This window comes from Stenella coeruleoalba, assembly GCF_951394435.1.
Source record: "Stenella coeruleoalba genome assembly, chromosome: 3".
Classification (NCBI taxonomy): domain Eukaryota; kingdom Metazoa; phylum Chordata; class Mammalia; order Artiodactyla; family Delphinidae; genus Stenella; species Stenella coeruleoalba.
In genome coordinates, this window is record NC_137148.1 from 90,010,068 (window position 1) to 90,030,259 (window position 20,192).

The window sequence follows — 20,192 nt, forward strand, 5'->3', positions numbered from 1 at the left end:
AAGCATAATTTGCTAAAATTGACTTAAAAATAAGGAGAAAGATCTAAAGAGACCGATATTCAGGACTGATACTCCAGATACTTTTATGGCAGGGGCCTCAAACGGTAAGAACGGAATCCAGCTGTACCTGCACGTTATGGCTGAATATAAGCCCTGCCAAGAGCCACATAAAACAGAAGAATTTGACAAAGAGCTACCCTTAGAAGAGCTATAAGGTACTAATGGTTTAAGAGGAAATTCTACCAAAGCTTAAAAGAGTAGACAATTCCAAATTATTGAAATTTTAGAACATAGAAAAAGAAAATAAATGGGCATTTCGTATTTGATAAAGATATTTAAAATCAGGGAAAAATATTGAAGGGAGGTAGATCACTCAATAAATATTGCTGGGACAATTGAGTAGCCACATGGATCTATACATCACACTACATACCAGAAAAAATTTCAAATGGACCAATGATTAAAGTGTTCAAAATGAATCCTTAAAAGTACTAGGAGAAATGTGACAACACTTTAATCTTAAAATGAAAAGAACTTTCCTAAAAAGACTTTTAAAAATCCATAAACCATAGTGGAAAATGGAGAGAAAATTTTAAATATACTTATAATTTATTATATTGACATTTTATAGACGCTGGAAGGATACACAGAATTTAATGATAGTGAGAGGTGGGGGTAAACTAGGCAAATGTAGGTCACTATGGAAGAGAGGCTTTCACTTTATTAAAACATTGATTTATATTACATAGTAATACCTATTTTAAGCATGAGGAAATACTTTCTGAGAAAGGAATACTTGCTTATGATAAAATATCTAGGAGGTGGTGGAGCCAAGATTTGAATTAAAAAAAAGAGAAACTGAGTTAACTATGTGGCACATGATTATATATAATTTATATAACTCCAAAATGTAATATGTTAGAATAAGTGAACTATTTTGAATAGTGCTTCACTTTACCTTACAGTAAATTGTAGAACTCTCTTCTTCATGGAATCCTGCTTTTTGTTCAAATATTTCATTTGGTGCCATTTTGTCAATGGTTTTTTTCAAAGGAAGAACACAGGTATCAGTGGAAGGGAAGAATAGTTTGGAAAGTATGTTGGCAATTCTCCATCCTATATATTTGGAGAAATTTTCATCCCCTACATTTGATGAAACTTTTGTACTATAACTTGTGAAAGGATCAGTTGGGTCATTTATCTCAGCCTGTTGAAAGAAAAGAAAAAAGAACCAGTTGACATAGAATTAAATGAGAAAAAATGATGTATTATTATTAAAGTTAAAATGTATGTTTATTTTCTTTGACTAATGTTGCTTTCTTCCTATTAAAATAAGCTTTAAAATGAAATGCAGTTCCCCAAAAGATTTTAAAAATCATAACAAGAATTTTCAATGAAATAAACAGTTAAGCATGAAGGAGATCAGTCTTGAAATTTCAAAAATGTAATGATATAATTTCTATTTTAAATTTGTGTACTTCCCACACAAGAATTTCATAAGCGTTGGTAATATTTATTTAATAAGAAATTAAGCAATCAGTTGAAGTAATACAAATGTTTTATTAAGTCAGAATTTCATTTCTCTGTGCATAATCTAAACTTTCTTTGAAGTCAACAGAAAATTTCTATAGCACAAAACTTGAGTAAAGTAAAAAAACAAAAAGGGCTTTATATTTAGGTTTCATTGGAGACGTTCTAGAATTTAGATTTATATTAAATTGAATATGTCCTAATACAGGAAAAAACCTAACACAAAAATTCCACAATATTTAAGTAATTTTTATTCAGGAAAGAGCAATTTTCTGAATTTTCCTATTTATATTCAATAATGTCCATGACTGATTTTTAATTATATCTTCTTTTGAGACAGCTAGAGGCATGTTTTCCTTGGCTGGCATCAGTAATAATAAATGAAGATGTAAGTTTCAAAATGTCATGTATTATACTTTTTTTTAGTGTTTAGAATATGTTAATATTAAAAACTCTCTCATAACTAAGTTAGGTGCTGCCTCCTATTATTTAAGTTCTTTCAGTTTTATTTAATATTATCCATCTTTGGGCAGCTCATTACCAGTCACTCAGGATTCATTTTAAATGTCTATAGATCCTATGGTAGAAAACAAAGGAATGAAAAACGTTTTTCTGCATATGAATAACTAACCTCTTTAGGATTCCAACATCAGGATTAGCTCAATGAAATTAATATTTAAAGACTGACTATTGCATTATCTAGACAAAATTACAGTGGAAAAAATGAGAACAATCTTATGATAAAGATTGAAAAAATACCTTTATTTTATTAAAGCAATAAGGAAAATAGCAAAAGACAAAGTAAATACATATGGAATACTGTGAAATGATGAGAAAGAATAACATGCAAAAAACATGTGTAAAAAAATACAGTGAAAATCATGCAAATAGGTAAGCATCAAAAAAAATGAAATGAGGGCTTCCCTGGTGGCGCAGTGGTTGAGAGTTCGCCTGCCGATGTAGGGGACGCGGGTTCGTGCCCCGGTCCGGGAGGATCCCACATGCCGCGGAGCCTGCGCGTCCAGAGCCTGTGCTCTGCAATGGGAGAGGCCACAACAGTGAGAGGCCCGCGTACCGCCAAAAAAAAAAAAAAAAAAAAAAAATGAAATGAGTGCTCAAAATAGGCTCAAAGTGCTAGAAAATTAATACTGACATTTAAAAAAGAGAGCTGTATTTTCACTATTTCAGAAAAGGAACTTTATCACTAGCCCTCATTGAAATATATCTATTCTTAAATATTTTTGATTTCAATTATCTCTGGATGTTGAAATCAGTATACAATTATGTTTATACTATTCCCAGTTGTGTATCTTGCTTATTAACTAGGTCAAAATCATGGAAAGAGCATTCAATTTCAAAGAAGAAATTAAATTGTGCCAAGAACACTCAGTAGCTGTTGTGATTTTCAGGACATTATTTAATGTCTCAAAGTCTGAATGTTCATCTGTAAAATGGTAATCACAATACCTGGGCTGTTTATTCTGCTTAGTTTCTCTGGATTAATTTTTTCATAAGAAAAGGTACTTCAAAATCAATAACAACATATAGTTGCACAAACATACTACTATGAGCTCTTCCATTGCTAAGAGAATGATGAATTAATAAATGTGTAAGTGAATGGACCAACATCACATGATTTCTGGTAAAATACATTGTTTCCAGGAGAGCATTACCCTGCATTATAGAATGTTAATGCTCTTTTCGTTTTGTCTCATTTGGCTACGCTTTGCTTTCTTCCCTCCCAGACTGGATAGGTTATATAGATCCAGATGCCAGCTCTCTCAAATAGCAAAATGAAGGCATTGCCACATCTTTCACGATGGTTCCCTGGTTGAAAGCCCAGGTTAATTTTCTGCCCTCAATGACGTCCAAGGCATTCAACTTACGGAAATGTAGCTTCAAATATCGGTCAAAGGCATATTTGCCTTATCAATAAAAGGTTTTGTTTGTTTTCCTGCAGGAAAAAGCCAGGAAAGAATATGGGGCTTTGCACTTAGAAAGATCTGAAATCAGGTCTGGCTATCCCACTTACAAATTTATTTATTTATTTACTATTATTTTTTAATTTATTTCAATTAATTTATTATTTTTGGTTGTGTTGGGTCTTCTTTGTGTTGCGCAGGCTTCTCATTCTGGTGGCTTCTCTTGCTGCAAAGCATGGGCTCTAGAGCACGGGGGCTTCAGTGATGAGGCACGTGGGCTCAGTAGTTGTGGCTCGTGGGCTCTCTTAGAGCAAAGGCTCAGTAGCTGTGGTACACGGGCTTAGCTGCTCCGCAGCATGTGGGATCTTCCCCGACTAGGGCTTGAACCCATGTCCCCTGCATTGGCAGGCAGATTCTTAACCACTGCGCCACCAGGGAAGCCCCCACATACTAATTTAAAATGCAAACTTGGGGAATTTAGTTAACCTCTCCAGGTCTATATTTTGTGTTTAGTTTGGTTCCATTTTGTTTTTCATTTGTGATGTGGAGATAATAATTACCACCTCAGAGTTTTGTGAGGATTCACTTAGACGACAAAGGATGATCTGTCTAGCCAGTAGTAAGAAGCTCAATAGGCATCAGTTGTTTCAGGGCTACCCTAAGACAGACACTGATGCTCTGGCTTTTATAAGATCCTTCCACCACCAATCTTGAGAACACTTGAACTAACCTCTTCATGCTGAAAACAAATTTGTTACATAGCCACTTTTATATTAACAAATCTATCAAACAGGATTATAATTATACTTCCATAGTCATCTCTATTCTAAAGAGTCTTCCTTCTCTTAAAGATATTATTCTCATTTTAAAATTCAGAGACTATGAATTTATTTATGCTAATGGTGCATAAGTATAAATCTATACTTTTTGGAAGTAAACTTACCCAAAATATGAATGACCATTATTTAGATTCCAAACTCATGAATTTACTACTATTGACTGCCAATGAATACTACCCCAAACTCCAATCTTTATACATTATTTATACATTTACATTTTTATCATGTGTGCCTATTTTCTTAGCAATGCCATGCAAGCTTTAAAATTCAGGATTTTTCTTATTCCATTGTTGAAATGACATTTTTTATTGAGAAACAAATGGCAATTTTTATTATCTATGATAATTTTACTGATATGGTATTAAAATTGAAAAAGTGATATTCCTGAAGAATATTTCTCTCTCACATAGATTGTAGCAACATGCAAGGTCAGATACCCACACTTCTGTCTTTATATTGGGCATAATGATGGTAAAAACCAGGATTCATTTAGGTTGGCGAGAAGATGGATGTCAGAGCAGGTGAAATTATGCAGGGAATTATGATGTAGTAGCAATACAAAAGAAAATAAAAGCCTGTCCAGAGTTCTGAATTTTCCATCAATAATTAGGGAAATGTAGTACCGAAATTTAAGCTAACTCACACTACCCTCGACATGATGGAATAAAAGAGAAAGAAATAGGATATTAAGCCACTGTGGCATAGTTTGCATTAAACTTTGTCTCCATCTCTTACTATGTCTCTGTTTTTGGTCTCCACCTGTCCTTAAGTAGTCTCAGACCTGGGAACATTTAACTTATTTGTGAAAAAAATTATAATTTTTTTTTCAAACTTCAAAATTTAAATATAAGTGACTTACTGGTGGTCTCAAAAGGTTATTTCCTACAGGAGTTATAAAATCTCACAAAGGAGGACAGCATGAGTAACTCCTTGTTACTAAAATTGTGGTCCTTAGACAATTATTATTGCCATTACCTAGGAGCATGTTCTAAATAGAGAATTCCAGGCCCTACTCCTGAATATATTAAAGTTTAAAAAGGACTGATGTAGTAGATTAAGAAAAGGACTAGATGGGAATATCCATTTTCCCACTTTACAAGTTGTGTGATCTTGCACAAGTTACTTAACCTCTCTAAGCATGTTTCTTCATTCCTAAAATAGAATAATAATAATACTGTCCTTTCTAGGTTACTGTAAAAATTAAACACAAAACGTGAATATATTTTCTAGCATAGTGTCTGGCACACAAAAGTTCTTCAATAAATGTTAGTTCCTTGTTTATATCTAATTTTGGAAGCAGGATGACATGGAAATGACAAAGCCTTTGGGTTAAACTCACTCATAGGTGCATTCACCACCAGCTACTTCTTTTAATCTTGTTTAGACTCAGATCCTCTATCCATATGGGTGATGATGGTGGTGGGAGAGTTATAAGGCTTAGATGAGTTAATAAAGGTAAGATACTTAGCACAGTGGCTGGTGCATTGTAAAAACTCTACAAATATTTTTGTTTTCCTAAAACAACGTATCTGTTATACTGGAATTCTATTCATAAGTATTTAAAGAAACCACACTCTTTCAAAAAAACATCTCCCTTTCTATGTTTAAGAGTTTCCATTTATGTCAAAAGAAGAGCCATATGTGGGGGATGAGAGAGATCGTTATTGAGAGAATAGAGACTAATAGTGCTGTTTATTCTATTTTGCTGCTTAAAGAGTACATTAGGAAGATGGCAGCATGGGAGGATGCGGATTTCAAGTCTCCCTACAACTAAGGCACCTGCTGGATGCTGGTGGGGGACCTCAATACCCAAGGAAATGGGAGGAACCCCAAGCAACCGGGTAGAATGTGGAGGGGAGTGAGGGGGAGGAGAAGTGGAGGCCAGACAGGACCAGTGCCCCTGAGGGGTGGCTGGGAGAGGGGAGGGGTTCCCACGCCTGGCAGGACCCTTGGGAGCTTGGAGGATCGGGGGGAGTGCACCTAGCATTTCCCCTGCCCAATTGGGTCCTGGGAGGCCTGCTGGGCTCCCAGACCTGGTCCTCTGTTCTCCGGGGCCCCCTCTGGGCCACGTGGGTCCTAGGAGCGTAGGAGGGAGGTGGGGGGAGAATAGGAGAGGCGGATGGGGTGGGGCCCTCCGGGACTGGAGGGTCAGGGGAGGCGTGGAGGGCATTTCCCCCACTCACTTGGGCCCTAGGAAGCCTGCTAGGCTACCAGGCCTGGTCCTCAATTCTCCAGAGCCCCCTCTGACCTTGTGGGTCCTAGGGGCATGGGAGGGAGGAGGGAAAGAGGAGGAGAGGCGGACAGTGGGACCCTCCAGGACTGGAAAATCAGCAGAGGTGTGGAGTGAGTTTCCCCCCACCCATTCGGGCCCTGGGAAGCCTGCTGGGGTCCCGCCTAAACCCCACCCCTACCTAAGTCCTGCGACACACAGCCAAGGCATTTTCTGGCTTTTTTTTCCCTCCTGTCTTTTTCTATTTTGGTTCTCTTTTACCTTCTGGTTGTTGTTTCATCTATATATTAATTTATTTTTTCTAACATATCTGTTAGTTTTCTAATTTTATTTTATTTTTTACTCTGTAATTGTTCTGCTCCTTTTTTTTCTTTTCTTTGTTTTGCAGACCTGCGTGGCTTGTGGAATCTTGGTTCATGACTTGGGGGTCAGGCCTGAGCTCCTGGAATGGGGGTTCTGAATCCAAACAACTGGACTATCAGAAAACCTCAGACCCCAGGGAATATTCATCACAGTGAGGTCTCCCACAGGTCCTCATCTTGACACCAAGACCCAGCTGTACCCAGCAGCCCACAAACTCAAGTGGTGGAAGCCTCAGGCCAAACAACCAGTAAGACAGGAACACAATCCCACCCATAAAAATAAAAATAAAAATAAAAAAAAACTGAGATGACAAGAAAATATGTCACTGATGAAGGAGCAAGGTAAAAAATTACAAGACCAATAAATGAAGAGGAAATAGGCAACCTTTCTGAAAAAGAATTCAGAGTAATGATAGTAAAAATAAACCAGAATCTCAGAAACAGAATGGAGGCACAGATAGAGAAAATACAAGAAATGTTTAACAAAGACCTAGAAGAACTAAAGAACAGAGATAAACAACACAATAACTAAAATGAAAAATACACAAGAAGGAATCAATAACAAAACAACTGAGGGAGAAGAACAAATAAGTGAGCTGGAAGAGAGAATGTTGGAAATAACTGATGAGGAGCAGAGTGAAGATAAAACAATGAAAAGAATTGAAGACAATCTCAGAGACCTCTTGTACAATACTAAACACACCAACATTCGAATTATAGGGGTCCCAGAAGAAGAAGAGAAAAGGAAAGGGTCTGAGAAAATATTCAGAGAGATTATAGTGGAAAACTTCCCTAACATGGGCAAGGAAATAGTCACCCAAGTTCAGGAAGTGCAGTGTCCCACACAGGTTAAACCCTAGGAGAAACACACCAAGACACATATTAATCAAACTAACTAACATTAAATTCCAAGAAAAAATATTAAAAGCAGCAAGGGAAAAGCAAAAAATAACATACAAAGGAATCCCCATAAGGTTAACAGCTAATTTTTCAGCAGAAACTCTGCAGGCCAGAAGGCAGAGGCAGGACATACTTAAAGTGATAAAAGAGAAAAACCTACAACCAAGATTACTCTACCCAGCAAGGATTTCATTCAAATTCGATGGAGAAATCAAAAGCTTTTCAGGCAAGCAAAAGCTAAAGAATTCAGCACCACCAAGCCAGCTTTACAACAAAAGCTAAAGAAATTTTTCTAGGCAGGAAACACAAAAGACCCACACCGAAAGCAACTAGAGAAAGAAGAACAAAGAAAATCCAAAATTATTACAAGGAAAGAAATCATAAAAATCAAAGCAGAAATAAGTGAAATAGAAATGAAGAAAAAATAGGAAAGATCAATAAAACTAAAATTTCGTTCTTTGAGGAGATAAAAAAATTGATAAACCTTTAGCCAAACTCATCAAGAAAAAAAGGTACAGGATGCAAATCAATAAAATTAAAAATGAAAAAGAAGAAATCACAACTGACACCACAGAAATACAAAGTATTATAAGAGAATACTACAAACAACTATATGCCAATAAAATGGACAACCACAAAAAAATGGACAAATTCTTGGAAAGGGACAATTTTCTAAGACTGAATCTGCAAGAATTAGAAAATATAACCAGACTTATCACAAGTAATGAAATTGAAACTTTAATTAAAAATCTTCCAACAAACAAAAGTCCAGGACAAGATGGCTTCACAGGTGAATTCTATCAAACATTTAGAGAAGAGTTGACACCCATCGTTCTGAAACTCATCCAAAAAACTGCAGAGGAAGGAACACTCCCAAACTCATTCTACAAGGCCACCAACACCTGGATACCACAGACAAAGATATCACACAAAAAAAAAAAGAAATTTACAGACCAATATCACTGATGATCATAGATGCAAAAATCCTCAACAAAATACTAGCAAACAGAATCCAACAGCACATTAAAAGGATCATATACCATGATCAAGTGGGATTTATCCCAGGGATACAAGGATTCTTCAGCATATGAAAATCAATCAATGTGATACACCCTATTAACAAACTGAAGAATAAAAACCATATGATATCTCAACAGATGCAGAAAAAGCTTTTGACAAAATTCAACAACAATTTATGATAAAAACTCTTCAGAAAGTGGTCACAGAGGGAACCTACCTGAACATAATAAAGGCCATATATGCCAAACCCACAGCAAACAGCATTCACAATGGTGAAAAAGTGAAAGCATTTCCTCTAAGATCAGGAAAAAGACAAGGATGTCTTGTCTTTTTCCTGATTAACATAGTTGCTGAAGTCAACATAGTTGTTGAAGTCCTAGCCACAGCAATCAGAGAAGAGAAAGAAACACAAATTGGTAAAGAAGTAAAACTGTTACTATTTGCAGATGACATGATACTATACACAGAAAATCCTAAAGATGCCACCAGAACAACTAGAGCTAATCAATGAATTTGGGAAAGTTTTAGTATACAAAATAAATGTACAGAAATCTCTTGCATTCCTATACACTAACAATGAAAGATCAGAAAGAGAAATTAAGGAAACAATCACATTCACCATTGGAAGAAAAAGAATAAAATACCTAGGAATAAACGTACCTAAGGAGCCAAAACACCTGTACTCAGAAAAATACAAGACACTGATGAAACAAATCAAAGATGACATAAACATGGAGAGATATACAATGTTCATGGATTGGAAGAATCAATATTGTGAAAATGACTATACTACACAAAGCAATCTACAGATTCAATGCAATCCCTATCAAATTACCAATGGAATTTTTTACAGAGCTAGAATGAAAAATCTTAAAATTTGTGTGGAGATACAAAAGACCCTGAATAAACAAAGCAATCTTGAGGGAAAAAAATGGAGCTGGAGGAACTGGACTCCCTGACTTCAGACTATACTACAAAGCTACAGTAATCAAGACAATATGGTACTGGCATAAAAACAGAAATACAGATCAATGGAACCAGATAGAAAGCCAGAGATAAACTGATGCACCTGTGGTTAACTAATCTATGACAAAGGAGGCAAGGATATACAATGGAGAAAAGACAGGGTCTTCAATAACTGGTGCTGGGAAAACTGGACAGCTACATGTTAAAGAATGAAATTAGAACACTCCCTAACACCATACACTAAAATAAACTCAAAATGGATTAGAGACCTAAATCTAAGACTGGACACTATAAAAGTATTAGAAGAAAACATAGGAAGAACACTCTTTGACATAAGTCACAGCAAGATCCTTCATGACCCACCTCCCAGAGTAATCGAAATAAAAACATAAATAAACAAATGGGACCTAATGAAACTTAAAAGCTTTTTCACAGCAAAGGAAACTACAAACAAGATGAAAAGACAACCCTCAGAATGGGAGAAAATATCTGCAAACAAATCAACAAAGGATTAATCTCCAAACAGCACATGCAGCTCCATATTAAAAAAAACAACCGAATCAAAAAAGAGGCAGAAGACCTAAATAGACATTTCTCCAAAGAAGATATACAGATGGCCAAGAGGCACAGGAAAGGCTGTTCAACATCACTAATTATTAGAGAAATTCAAATCAAAACTACAATGAGGTATCACCTCACACCAGTTAGAATGGGCATCATCAGAAAATCTACAAACAACAAATGCTGGAGAGGGTGTGGAGAGAAGGGAACCGTCTTGCACTGTTGGTGGGAATACAAATTGATACAGCCACTGTGGAGAACAATATGGAGGTTCCTTAAAAAACTAAAAATAGAATTACCATATGACCCAGCAAATGAAGCAACTGACAAAGGATTAATCTCCAAAATTAATAAGCAGCTCATGCAGCTCAATAACAACAACCAAAAAAACAACCCAATCCAAAAATGGGCAGAAGACCTAAATAGACATTTCTCCAAAGAAGATATACAGACTGCCAACAAACACATGAAAGAATGCTCAACTTCATTAATCATTAGAGAAATGCAAATCAAAACTACAATGAGATATCATCTCACACCAGTCAGAATGGCCATCATCAAAAAATCTAGAGACAATAAATGCTGGACAGGATGTGGAGAAAAGGGATCCCTCTTGCACTGTTGGTGGGAATGTAAATTGATACAGCCACTGTGGAGAACAGTATGGAGGTTCCTTAAAAAACAAAAAATAGAACTACCATATGACCCAGCAATCCCACTACTGGGCATATACCCTGAGAAAACCATAATTCAAGAAGAGTCATGTACCAAAATGTTCATTGCAGCTCTATTTACAATAGCCTGGAGATGGAAACAACCTAAGTGTCCATCATTGGATGAATGGATAAAGAAGATGTGGCACATATATACAATGGAATATTACTCAGCCATAAAAAGAAACAAAATTGAGCTATTTGTAATGAGGTGGATAGACCTAGAGTCTGTCATACAGAGTGAAGTAAGTCAGAAAGAGAAAGACAAATACCCTATGCTAACACATATATATGGAATTTAAGAAAAAGAAATGTCATAAAGAACCTAGGGGTAAGACAGGAATAAAGACACAGACCTACTAGAGAATGGACTTGAGGATATGGGGAGGGGGAAGGGTAAGCTGTGACAAAGCGAGACAGAGGCATGGACATATATACACTACCAAACGTAAGGTAGATAGCTAGTGGGAAGCAGCCACATAGCACAGGGAGATCAGCTCGGTGCTTTGTGACCACCCGGAGGGGTGGGATAGGCAAGGTGGGAGGGAGGGCGACACAAGAGGGAAGAGATATGGGAACATACGTATATGTATAACTGATTCACTTTTTATAAAGCAGAAACTAACACACCATTTTAAAGCAATTATACTCCAATACAGATGTAAAAAAAAAGAAAAACCACATGCACCCCAATGTTCATTGCAGCACTACTTACAATAGCCAGATCATTTAAGCAATCTAAATTCCCATTGACAGATGAAAGGATAAAGAAGATGTGGTACACATACACAATGGAATATTACTCAGGCATAAAAAATAACAAAATTGGTTCATTTGTAGAGACATGGATGGACCTAGAGACTGTCATACAGAGTGAAGTAAGTCAGAAATAGAAAAACAAGTATCGTATATTAACACATATATGTGGAATCTACAAAAATGGTACAGATGAACTGTTTGAAAAGCAGAAATAGAAACACAGATGTAGAGAACACACATATGGACACCAAGGGGGGAAAGCAGGGGAGGGGGGTGGTGGTGGTGGGATGAATTGGGAGATTGGGATTGACATATATACACTATTATGTATAAAATATATAACTAATAAGAATCTCTGTACAAAAAATAAATAAATAAAATTCAAAATATTAAAAATAAAGATTAAATTATATAAAAGTAAAAATTAAAAAAAGAAATACAAACTGGAAAAGAAGTAGTAAAACTGTCACTGTTTGCAGATGACATGTTACTATACACGGAAAATCCTAAAGATGCCACAATAAAACTACTAGAACTAATCAATGAATTTGTTAAGGTTGCTGGATACAAAATTAATGCACAGAAATCACTTGCATTCTTATACACTAACAATGAAAGATCAGAAATAGTAATTATGGCAACAATCCCATTCACCACTGCAATAAAAAGAATAAAATAGCTAGGAATAAACCTACCTAAGGAGACAAAAGACGTGTACTCAGAAAACAATAGAACACTGGTGAAAGAAATCAAAGATGACATAAACAGATGAAGAAATATACCATGCTCTTGGATTGGAAGAATCAACATTGTGAAAATAACTATAGTACCCAAAGCAATCTACAGATCCAATGCAATCCCTATCACAATACCAATGGCATTCTTTACAGAATTAGAACAAAGATTTTTACAATTTGTATGGAAACACAAAAGACGCTGAATAACCAAAGCAATCTTGAGAAAGAAAAACAGAGCTGGCGGAATCTGGCTCCCAGACTTCAAACTGTACTACAAAGCTACAGTAATCAACACAGTATGGTACTGGCACCAAAACAGAAATATAGATCAATGGTACAGGATAGACAGCCCAGAGATAAACCCATGCACATATGGTCACCTAATTTATGACAAAGGATTCAAGAACATACAATGGAGAAAATGCAGATTCTTCAATAAGTGGTGCTGGAAAAACTGGACTGCTATATGTAAAAGAATGAAATTAGAATATTCCCTAACACCATACACAAAAATAAACTCAAAATGGATTAAAGATCTAAATGTAAAAAAACTATAAAACTCTTAGAGGAAAACACAGGATAAACTCTCTTTGACATAAGAGATCACAGCAAGATCCTTTTTGACCCACCTCCTAGAGTAATGAAAATAAAAACAAAAATAAACAAATGGGAGCTAATGAAACTTAAAAGCTTTTGCACAGCAAAGGAAACTATAAACAAGGCAAAAAGACAACCCTTAGAATGGGAAAAAATATTTGCAAATGAAGCAACTGACAAAGGATTAACCTCCAAAATATACAAACATGTCTTGGAGCTCCGTATCAAAAAAACAAACAACCGAATCAAAAAATGGGCAGAAATCCTAAACAGACATTTCACCAAAGAAGACATACAGATGGCCAAGAGGCATATGAAAGGCTGCTCAACATCACTAATTATTAGAGCAAGGCAAAACTGCAATTAGATATCACCTCACACTGGTCAGAATGGCCATCATCAAAAAATCTAGAAACAATAAATGCTGGAGAGGGTGTGGAGAAAAAGGAACCCTATTGCACTGTTGTTGGGAATGTAAATTGATACAGCCACTATGGAGAACAGCATGTAAGTTCCTTAAAAAAACTAAAAATAGAACTACCATATGACCCAGCAGTCCCACTACTGGGTATATATCCTGAGAAAACCATAATTCAAAGAGACACATGGGGCTTCCCTGGTGGCACAGTGGTTGAGAGTCCGCCTGCCAATGCAGGGGACACGGGTTTGTGCCCCAGTCCGGGAAGATCCCACATGCCACGGAGTGGCTGGGCCCATGAGCCATGGCCGCTGAGCCTGCACGTCTGGAGCCTGTGCTCTGCAACGGGAGAGGCCATGACAGTGAGAGGCCAGCGTAACGCAAAAAAAAAACAAAAGAGAGACACATGCACCCCAATGTTCATTGCAGCTCTATTTACAATACCCAGGACATGGAAACAGTCTAAATGTCCGATGACAGATAAATGGATAAAGAAGATGTGGTACATATATACAATAGAATATTACTCAGCCATAAAACGGAAAGAAATTGGGTCAGGTTTAGAGTTGTGGATGGACCTAGAGTCTGCCATACAGAGTGAAGTAAGTCAGAAAGAGAAAAACAAATATATTACCACATATATGTGGAATCTAGAAAAATGGTACAGATGCACCTATCTGCAGGCAGGAATAGAGACATAGACGTAGAGTAGAGAACCGACATGTGGACACGGTGGGGAAAGGGAGGATGGAACGAATTGGGAGATTAGGTTTGGCATAAATACACTACCATGTGTAAAACAGATAGGTAGTGGGAGCCTGCTATATAGCACAGGGAGCTCAGCTTGGTGCTCTGTGACAACCTAGATGGGTGGGATGGTGGTGGTGGGGAAGTCCAAGAGGGAGGGGATATATGTATACATATAGCTGATTCACTTCATTGTACAGCAGAAACTAACACAACATTGTAAAGCAATTATACTCCAATAAATAGAAAAAATACATTAGGAGTATGGAAATATCATTAAGAATAAAAACAAATTTTATTTTAAAGATATCACCATGAAATGTTAACCAGCAAGGGGTTTACCTAATGAGTCAAAGGTACCCTGAATAAAGTCACATATTCATTTTAGTTGTACATATTTCATTTTGATATTTTAGGTCATATACCAGATGGCGGAAAGCATTTATACATGATGACTTTTCCTAGATATGCCAACATATGCTGCTGAATTGCCTATACAGAAGAGCCTTGCTCATTGCAAGTCTCCATGGAAGTATTTCAAACAAAGCACATCAATTAACATTTGTTCATTATGCCATTGTGACTATATGACAGTTTTTTATTTCTTTCCCAAATACTCAGGCAACAGTTGGGTTTATATTGAATTTGTCAGATGAAGGTTCATGTTTAGGGATATTTAGAAATGTTTTTCATTTCAAATTTGCTATTAAATATCTCACCTCTCATCTAACCTCCATTAAGTATCAAATTTTATGAACAGATATAAAAAGAATTGTAGATGATAGAATGCTACTATGGATAAAAAAACATACAAGGCATTAAAGTACATAATACAGTTAGTGAAGGATTTACCAGTGATGTAGATAAATTGAGGTATTAAGTATAAATTTTAATTTATTAAAATCAGTAGTTTATCATATGAATTGCATATTTATTTTTAAAGTATAAAGAGAGAAAATCTCTCTTAATTCCATAAACATACAAGTATCATCAATCCTAGTGAAATAAATCCTTCCATTCTAATGTAGAGTCGTTTATAATTAAGGCTATGTTTCACTCTGTGTAGGTAATATGATGATTACCTTACACAAGGAAAGGTTCTGGGAGCAAGGTGTTAGGAAGGAAAGAATAAACAAAGGTTTTGCTATAAGCATAGTCATTTGCATTAACTGAAATAAAAGTGGAATAAATATTTTATTTCAGATCAAAGCATCTGAGGCACAAGCCTTCACTGTATGCACTGTATAGGGCTTTTTTTTTTTTTTTTTTAAGATGTTCTCTATTCACATTGAGCAGTGAGGCAGCTTCTAAGGACTAACAAGGTTTTTACCACTTGTAAAAGAAAGTTTCTAACTATTTTATGCCATAGAATTTGTTCCCCAAAGAGGTATCACAGGACAATAATATAAGTGGTTTAACAGTATGTGGGAATTATTAAGTAATTTTTAAAAACTAAGCATGTTTAAAAACAAGTAACTAACCTTTGTATTCTATTACTGTAAATAAGTGTTGCCATGATAGTGCCGAAAAGAAAAGAAAGAAAAGAAAGAAAAAGAAAGGAAATTTGATTATATCTTGTTCATGTTGTACTGTAAAATTAAACACACCTATAAAGATAAATTATATAGAAAGTGTTCAGACTATTCCAGTCAAGATAGTACAACTTTAATAATTTCAAAATATTTGCTCTAACACATTACACCTATAGACCAAATGTACTCATTCTTTTGAAATCATCTTGCTTTGTCTGATTCATATATGTGATTTAGTTGTTCAAGTTATTCTACAGTACCATTATTAACTCGTTTAGGAAGGCAGCTTTTTAAAACATGAAATAAATATAAGTATCCTTTTCCTCAAAGAAATTAAGCATAAAAGGGAGTTTCAGCCTTAGAAGAGAAAAACTGAAAACTGCATAGATGCTAATCACTTTGGTCTTTTCAATAATTAGCTGTGGAGAATTTAAAGGCATTAGTTTAGACATTATTATTCCTGAAACCTAGTATAGACATTTTATTATGCAATTTACATTAAAAATATATTAGCTAAAAATAATTTGGAAAAAAATGCTTTATGACCAAAATCATAAAAATGATGCAAGGAAAACCATTAGCTAGGAAAAGAACAAACACTGCAGTCAGACACTTGACTTTGTCATACCTGTACCAATATAGAATTCTTGGCCAATAAAACTATCCTTCAAAATCAGATTGAATACAAGCCTTTTGTCAGTAAAAACTGACAGAATTAGCCACCAGCAGATGCTCATGAAAAGAATATGAAAGGATTTTCTTTGAGCAAAAGAAAAATAATCCCATATGGAAGGTCAGCAATTCAAGAAGGAAAAGTAAGGAGAGAAACATGTAAATATATAAGTAAATCTAAAGAATACTGAGTGTATAAAACAATATTAATATGTTGGTATCTGTAAACACACACACGTAGCCATGCACACACACACAGAAACACACCCAGAGAAACACACACAGTTTAAATGCTCAACAGGAAAATTGTTTAAGAGAAAGAAAAGGAGTTAAAATATTATAAGACGATTTTATGGTCCAGGAAAATATAAATCTCCCTACATTAGAATTCAATAATAAGGGATTCATTTTGTAATATCAGGGTAACAACTAAAGGAATGTGTGACCACCAAGTAAACAAACAAAGGGGGTGGGATGAAACAGTATAATGAAAAATCTTCCTGAAAGGGCACAAAATGAGTTTTAAAAAAAGGAGACAGAACAACCAGAAAACAAGTAACAAAATGGCAACAAGTACGTAACTATCAATAATCACTTTAAATGTCAATGGACAAAATTCTCCAATCACAGGACATAAGGTGGCTGATTGGATTAAAAAACAAGACCTATCTACATGTTGCCTATAAGAGACTCACTTTCGAGCTAAAGACACATGCAGACTAAAAGTGAGGGGATAGAAAAATATATTCCATGCAAATAGAAATGAAAAAAAAGCTGGGATAGCAATACTCATATCAGACAAAGTAAATATTAAAGTCAAATTCTACAATAAAAGACAAAAAAGCGCATTGTATAATGATAAACGGATCAATACAAGAAGATATAACATTCATAAACATGTATGCACCTAATATAGGAGCACATAAATATATAAAGCAAATAGCAACAGACATAAAGGGAGAAGTTGAAAACAATACAGTAGTAGTAAGAAACTTTAACAACTCACTTACACAAATGGACAGATCATCAGGCAAAAAATCAATAAGAAAACATTTGCCTTAAGTGACATATTAGATCAGTTGAACTTAATAGATATCTCAGGACATTCCATCCAAAAACAGCAGAATACATATTGGATTCAAGTACATATGACAAGTTCTCCAGGATAGATCACATACTAGGCCACAAAACAAGTCTCAACAAATTTTAGATAAAAATTGTATCAAGTATCTTTTCCAGTATGAAACTGGAAATCCATTATAAGAAGAAAAATGGGAAAAGCATGAAGACTAAGCAGTGTGCTACTAACAAAAATGATGGTTCAACAAAGAAATCAAAGACGAAATCAGAAAATACCTTGAGACAAGTGAAAATAAAAACAAAACTTTCCAAAATCTATGGGACACAGCAAAAGCAGTTCTAAGAGGGACGTTTATAGCAATAGAGGCCTACCACATGAAACAACAAAAATCTCAAATAAACAACCTAAACAACCATCTAAAGGAATTACAAAAAGAAGAACAAAGCCCAAAGGCAGCAGAAGGAATGAAAAAGGTAATAAGGAAATAAATAAAATAGAGACCAATAAGACAATAGAAAAGATCAATGAAACCAAGAGATGATTTTTTTGAAAAATAAACAAATTTGATAAGCCTTTAGCTAGGCTCATCAAGAAAAAAAGACAGGACACAAACAAAATAAGAAATGAAAGAGGAGAAATTACAAATGATATCACAGAAAAACAATAATGAGAGAATACTTCATATAGTTATCTGCCAACAAATTGCATAACCAAGAACAAATGGACGAACTCCTAGAAACATATAATCTTTCAAGATTAAATCAGGAAGAAATACACAGTCTGAACAGATTGATCAGTAGAAATGAAATTGAATCTGGTATCAAAAAGTCCAGGATCAGAGGGCCTCACAGAAGAATTCTACCAAACATAAAAAGGAGAGTTAATACCTATCCTCAAACTATTCCAAAACACTAAAGAGGAGGGAACACTCCCAAATTCATTCAACAAGGCTACCATTACCCTGATATCAAAACCAGACAGACACTACAAAAAAGAAAATTAAAAGCCAGTATCTTTGATGAACATGGATGCAAAAATCCTCAACAAAATATTAGCAAACTGAATTCAACAATATATAAAAAAGATCATATACCATGAACAAGTAGGTTGTATTCCAGGGATTTAAGGATGGTTCAACTTATGCAAATCAACCAATGTGATATTCCAAATTCACAAAATGAAGGATAAAAATCACATGATCAACTCAGTAGATGTGGGAAAAACATTTGACACAATTCAATACCATTCATGATAAAAAAAAAAAGCTCTCAACAAATTTGGCACAGAGGGAAAATATCTCAACATAATAGAACCCATTTATGAAAAACCCATAGCTAACATCATACTCAATGGTTAAAAAAATGAAAGTTTTTTCTCTAAAATTAGTAACAGGACAAGGATGCCCACTCTCACCATTTCTATTTAACATAGTATTGTAAGTCCTAGCCACAGCAATCAGACAAGAAAAATAAAAAGCATCCAAGTTGGAAGGGAAGAAGTAAAACTGTCACTATTTGTAGATGACAAAATACGTAGAAAACCTTGAAGTCTACACCAAAAAAGTTAAAACTAATAAATGAATTCAGTAAAGTTACAGGCTACAAGAATAATATACAGAAATCTGTTGCTTTTCTATACACTAATAATGAACTACGAGAAAGAGAAAGCAAGAAAACAATCCCTTTTTTTGGGGTACATCCTGCATTTAAAAAAATTTTTTTTATTGAAGTATAGTTTAGTTCCAATGTTGTGCTAATTTCTGCTGTACAGCAAAGTGACTCAGTTACACACATATATACATTCTTTTTATATTCTTTTCCATTATGGTTTATCCCAGGAGACTGGATATAGTTCCCTTTGCTACACAGTAGGACCTTGTTGTTTATCCATCCTATATATAATAGTTTACGTCTACTAACCCCAAACTCCCAGTCCATCCCTCTCCCTCCCTGCCTCCCCCTTGGCAACCACAAGTCTGTTCTCTATGTCCATGAGTCAAAAACAACCCCATTTAAAACTGCATTCAAAAGAACAAAATACCCAGGAATAAACTTAATCCAGGAGGTGAAAGACCTATACTCTGAAAACTATAAGACACTGATGAAGGAACTGGAAGATGATATGAATAAATGGAAAGATAGCCTGTGTTCATGGATTGGAAGAATTAATACTGTTAAAATGTGCATATTACCCAAAGCAATCTACAGATTTAATGCAATACCTATCAAAATACCAACGATATTTTTCTTAGAACTACAACAAATAATTCTAAAATTTGTATGAAACCACAAAAGACGCCCAAATGGCCAAAGCAATATTAAGAAAAAAGAACAAAGCTGGAGGTATCATGCTCCCTGACTTCAGTCTATACTACAAAGCTACAATAATCAAAAGAGTGTGCTAATGGCAAAAAAAACCAGACATGTTGATCAATGGAACAGAATATAGAGCTCAGAAAGAAATCTATGCACATATGGTCAATTAGTTTACAACAAAGCAAGCAAAACTATACAATGGAGAAAAGACAGTCTGTTAAAGAAGTGGTATTGGGAAAACTGGACAGGTACATAAAAAAGAATAAAATTAGAACATTTTCTTATACCATA

At 35.2% G+C, this 20,192-nt stretch overlaps 1 protein-coding gene across 1 annotated transcript in view; it reads right to left on the reverse strand.

Moving 5' to 3' along the window:
- Positions 1 to 949: 949 nt before the first annotated feature.
- TMEM232 (transmembrane protein 232) overlaps positions 950 to 20,192 on the reverse strand; it is a gene marked incomplete at its 3' end in the record, with an annotated part of 109,389 nt that continues 90,146 nt past the window's right edge. Inside the window, 1 exon segment of the mRNA XM_079918633.1 lies at positions 950 to 1,207. Coding sequence (XP_079774759.1) covers positions 950 to 1,207 — 258 coding nt within the window.